Here is a 5,322-nt window from a genome sequence, read left to right as displayed (position 1 = left end):
TTGTAATTTTTAAAAATTAAAAAAAATGTGAATTTTTTAAAACCCTTTTTAATGTAGGCCAGTCAGTTCTAATATAGCGTGTGATAAAAGAGGTCACTTTTGTTTACATACACATAACACTTTATAACACTGAAATAATTCATTTATTTTTTACAATTATTCAAAGTAATTTTTCAATTAATCTTGAGCACGCCCATGGAGTGGTCGGAGCTACCAGTTAAAATTATGCTAATTACTCTCTCGTTCATAAAAATAAACTATAGAAAATTTCTTGGAATTTTATAATTTTTCTTTTGTCGTTCATTTAGAACAGAAGTCAATGTAATAACTATAAATATGAGTGATATAGAAATGATTAGTAACGATGCCCTGTACATTCCTGCCACTATTTCAGGAAGTGAAGATGAGTCTGAACCTGAAAAACGTTCTGGTTATATTCATCTCACACACGAGTGCAAAGCAAATCGTGCTTAACGTTTACAACGTTAAGTACTCGTTAAAAATAATCTTTAATTAATCTTCCTAATACCGGGAGAATTTTAAAACGACCAGTACCAGGTGGGGCGACTTCTCGCCCCTGTAGTTTGGTTCACTTTTAAGCGCAATGATTCTATGTATCTCATTAATCTTACCATTTTTTAAAATCTTTATTGACTGTATACTTTGTTTAGCACCAATTCAACAAATTAAAAATCAAAGACAGAAGACAGTCACATTGAGAAACTCACCAAATAAACGGGTAATTTTAGCAGTTATCATATATCAGACGTACTTAGGGCTAATTGCACTTTACAAATTCTTAGAGAGACAATCCCAACTAGAAAGTGATGCTTCGAAGAATCTAGACAAAAATATGCTAATAGGGGAATTATAAAAGTTCCGACTGTGTAATAGTAAGAATGGAATTTCAAAGATAAAGGAAACACATTACAATCAACTGCTAATATGTAAAGAATGCGACTGCACATCATGGCAAGTAATTAGTAACCATTTTCCAAAACGTTCGTCTAAACTGATAAAATCATATTTGTAGAACGTGAAAACACTCGATACCACGTGGGGCGAATTCTCGCCCCACATACATTTCCGCGAAATCTCGTTAGACCTAGGGCGAGAATTCGCCCCACGCGGTATTAGGGAGGTTAATCATATTTACCGATTAATTAATTCATAAAAAACACAGAATTCCGAGCATAACTCCTTAAAAAGTAAAATTATATATTTTTTCTTAGGTCTTCTTTCGACGATGGTTAAATCAGAAGCGATCAAAAATACGGTTTTTTTTTACCACGATCCACTGTGTACGAACTTATAAAAGAGGGTCCAGTGTTGCGAAAAAAAAAAAGAATGATGCCCATTGAGTATTACCGAATTTTTATTTATCAGCTATACGGAAAACAATATATCATATATATATATATATGTATTCAGTGAATAACTTACCAACTTTAAATAAACTTTTGAGTGAGTTAATAAACAAAGAAATAATCCCTGAGTGTCATAAAACTACTTTTTGGAGGTTTTTAAAATCTAATGGTTTTATGTTTAAAACAGTAAATAAACTGCAGGCAATTCTGGAATCGAGCCGTTTAATAAAGTGGAGGTTCGATTATTTGGAGAGTCTAAGGTCTTTTAGGAGTAAAGAGAAGAACTTGTATTATTTGGATGAAACGTGGATCGACACCCACGATATAGTTAAAAAATGTTGGGCCGATGGTAGTAAAAATTGCGTCACCAATGTTCCTCCCCAGAATTTGTATTTTACATTGTGGGGGAGAATCAGGATCGGTAGAAGATGCTTTATTACTCTCTGCTAAGAGTGTAAGTGATTGTCGCTTAGATTATCATCAAGATATGGACAGTACTTTGTTTGAAAAATGGTTTGAGCAGCAATTACTACCTAAATTAAAAAGAAATAGCGTTATTATTTTGGATAATGCTCCGTATCATTGTAGACTAAAGAGTAAAATTCTGAACACTAATTCAAACAAAGCTGAAATTCGAGAATTTGTATCAAAACATGAAATATATTTTATGGATTTTTACACAAAAAAACAACTTGTAATTAAAATTAGTTAAATGTGAAAAAAATTATGTTATTGGCAGGCTAGCTGAGAATTATGGCCATAAAATATTAAGATTACCTCCTTACTATTGTGTACTGAATCCAATAGAATTGTTGTGGTCTTAATTAAAAAGTTATGTGAGGAAAAATAATAATTCTTATAAATCATTTTCGACTGTTGTAGATTTAATTAAGAGCAAATAATATTACAGCAGATAACTGAAAAAAATGTATATAGCATTTCAAAAAACTAGAAGAAAAGTACTTACAGTTCCAAAACATTATAAATTGAGTAGTTATAGATTTAAACGATAGCGATGATAGTGATACCGATTTAAATATAGACGATAGTTAAGTTTAAATTTATTTTTGCTTTGTATTTTTTCACTATGTTAAATATATATTTTAAAATAAAAGTATTACTTAAATGTATTTTTCTTTTACTTTGTGGGATTGCCGTAATTTTGATAAAATGTATCAATATATAAGTCCGACCCTGTATACAACTATAGCTAGAAGATTAAATCTGAAATATGTTGCAATGAACAGTAGGTACAAAAATGAGATCTGTAAAACACCTATTTTATTTAAGTAAAAAAATAAAGGTTATAAGATTATTTGGCCTAGTTCGCAACTGTATCTGATATTTTGTTTCAGGAAATCAAAATTATATTATATATATTTGTGTATTTTGAAATTAAGGTCACTAGAGTAAACAGCATATTTGACCTTGAGATCCTCTATTTACGGAGTTTATTATAAACTGTATTTTGTAAATATGCCTTCAGTTCTACAAGTCAGAACATCCACAATAAAGAATCTATTTTACCCTTTGAGATTTATTCTCACAAGGAAATTTTCCGGCTCCTGAATTGTTGTTTACTGTTTAATATTAGGAATTTGTCAAGGCGAGTAAAATGTAGCTCCTTTCTGAAGCTCTCCTTTGTAGATATACTATAAACACTGATTAAACTATATTATATATTTTAAAAAAAGAAGCTGATAAAAGCTGCATATTATTGTGCCGAGTTTAAATATATATAATTCATATAAAAAAAGTTACACAGACAACACAATTAAAAATAGACTTAAGAATATTAAAAATAATTAATGTTCTATATATAATTTAGAGCGTAATTCAATTCCTAGAGGGGACCATCAACTAGATAATGTTCACAACCTCTCTGTTACTTCAGATTGACTCTCTTATTATCACTGATGGTCACCCTGCACATAAATGGGTGGAAATAAGTTAAAAAAAACAAATATTAATCACAATTGAAAGTCTAATAGAACTAAAATGTTTTTCGATGTATAGCTCTTTGTCCTTCCTCGTCAAACTCCCGTTTCGAGACCCACATCTTTTTGAAAGTATCTAAAGAAGCCAAAATAGAGCCACCTATCCATGTGGAATATAACCTTTCCTGAGGAGCTGATATCTACAAAACAAAATTTCATCAATTATAAGTCATAGATACAGTCTTGTTTCTTCTGTTATACCTTAATTTGTGTTTCCTTAGGTGACATCTTCTTGATTTCTGAAAGCAACCTATCTCCAAATCCTTTGAACAGAGTAGAGCCCCCTGACAACACAATGTTCTTAAACAGTACTTTCCTAAGGTCTAAATCAGACTTCTGTATGGAGAACAACAATACTTCATGGATACCTTCACATTCTTCACCTATCATGTCAGGTTTGAAAAGAATCTCAGGGGCTCTAAACCTTGCAGGTCCTACTTTGATTCCTGTACCATCTGGAAGGGTATAATTAATTTGCTCTGTCTCAACTGATTCTTCTTTTATTGGATTGTTCGATAAATAACAAGCTTTTTCTTTTAAGGTTCTAACTGATTCAAATTCAGCGGTAGTACGGAAAATGATTCCTTCTTTTCTTAGAAGCAATCTGAAACAAAAACCAGCTACTTATAATGTTTTATTACACTGTATATAACTGACATAAATCATTGCTATCTAAATCATTAAGTCCTGTTTTGGGATAAGCTTTAAAATCAGTCAAACTGTAATAGTTATTAAAAAAAAAACAGATATGACATGTTATTTCTAAGGCTCTATTTAATAGAAAAATATACCTTAAATATCTAGAAATATCCCTTCCTGCAATATCAGATCTCATGATACTGTGAGGTAGAGCAAATCCTTCATATATAGGCACTGAATGAGTGACACCGTCTCCTGAGTCTAGAACTACACCAGTAGTCCTACCAGTAGAATATCTACAAATAAAAGTCAAATAAGATCCATGTTAATGCACATAAAAGAAGTTACTTACAAACTAAGTACAGCTTGCATGGAAATAAATAAAGCTGGAACATTAAATGTTTCAAACATAATTTCTGCAGCTTTTTCTCTATTTGGCCTAGGATTAAGAGGAGCTTCGGTAAGTAGTACAGGATGTTCCTCTGAGAATGTTGAAAGTTGATCTTTGCTATAAATATAACTCCAAATCTTTTCCATATCATTCCAATCAGTCACTATCCCATGTTCCATTGGGTACTTGATGGAAAGTAGGCCTCTATGTTCTTCAGCTTTAGGACCGATGAACAAGTCTCCTTCGAGAGCACCAGCCATGACTCTGGTGTGTTTAGGCCTACCCACACTAAAAATTTGCATATTAGTGTCAGTTTATAAATTTTAAAATGTACTTACTAATTGGGAAATCTACATTTTGGAATTTGGCCGCCAGCGAACCCAGCTTTAATAACACCCGTTCCCTAGAAAAACAATTTAATATAAAAAAAATGTATAATAGAACAAAATTATTACTCACATTATCTATCACAACAGGTTGGTTAACAATTACGTCGTACGCTTCCATTATTTAAATATAACTAGTAGTACAAAAGTAAGTGCAGTATATTGTATTTGCTTACTATTTTAAGCTATAATTTATATTTTCTTTCTATCGTCTACACATCCCAATATTTAATGGAAAGCCGAGAATGATGTCATAAAATCTGTCAATTTCTAATGTCAAAGTTAAATATAACCTCTCTGACATCTTCAACGAGAAGATAGTTATAACGAATTTACCCGACTATTGTTTTGACCATTGATTAATACTAAAATTTCTTTATTATCGTTCGATAGTTTTAAAAACTTTTACTGCAAATCGTTGAATTATAATTTATAGTTCGGTATCTGTCGTGTGTAGTATTTTTAGAATTTTGTTTTTGTGGACTACCTGTATAAATATGTGGTTAATGAAGGATGCCAGCTGCTAATGACAAGAGAGGTAG

General features: G+C 31.4%; 1 protein-coding gene across 1 annotated transcript; it reads right to left on the bottom strand.

Annotated features, from left to right (window-relative positions):
- Window positions 1-3,081: 3,081 nt before the first annotated feature.
- Window positions 3,082-5,049, bottom strand: Arp1 (Actin-related protein 1). The gene is made up of 6 exons (XM_072541920.1): window positions 4,854-5,049; window positions 4,733-4,797; window positions 4,356-4,682; window positions 4,156-4,299; window positions 3,566-3,968; window positions 3,082-3,504 (listed from the first exon to the last, which is right to left on the bottom strand). Exons 1-6 carry the CDS (start codon window positions 4,899-4,901, stop codon window positions 3,361-3,363), a joined length of 1,131 nt encoding a protein of 376 aa, XP_072398021.1. The 5' UTR covers window positions 4,902-5,049; the 3' UTR covers window positions 3,082-3,360.
- Window positions 5,050-5,322: the final 273 nt, after the last annotated feature.

The sequence above is a fragment of the Diabrotica undecimpunctata genome, chromosome 1 (genome assembly GCF_040954645.1).
Source record: "Diabrotica undecimpunctata isolate CICGRU chromosome 1, icDiaUnde3, whole genome shotgun sequence".
Lineage (NCBI taxonomy): Eukaryota > Metazoa > Arthropoda > Insecta > Coleoptera > Chrysomelidae > Diabrotica > Diabrotica undecimpunctata.
This window is presented reverse-complemented; position numbering and strand designations above follow the sequence as displayed.

Bases quoted from the DNA above. Each gene is read 5' to 3' on its own strand.
- Arp1 (XM_072541920.1), bottom strand. From the start codon at position 4,901: ATGGAAGCGTACGACGTAATTGTTAACCAACCTGTTGTGATAGATAAT. The intron at 4,300-4,355 runs GTAAGTAACTTC...TTTTATTTGTAG, and splicing joins ATGCAAGCTGTACTTAGTTT to ATATTCTACTGGTAGGACTA. The intron at 3,505-3,565 runs GTATAACAGAAG...TTTGTTTTGTAG, and splicing joins CTAAGGAAACACAAATTAAG to ATATCAGCTCCTCAGGAAAG.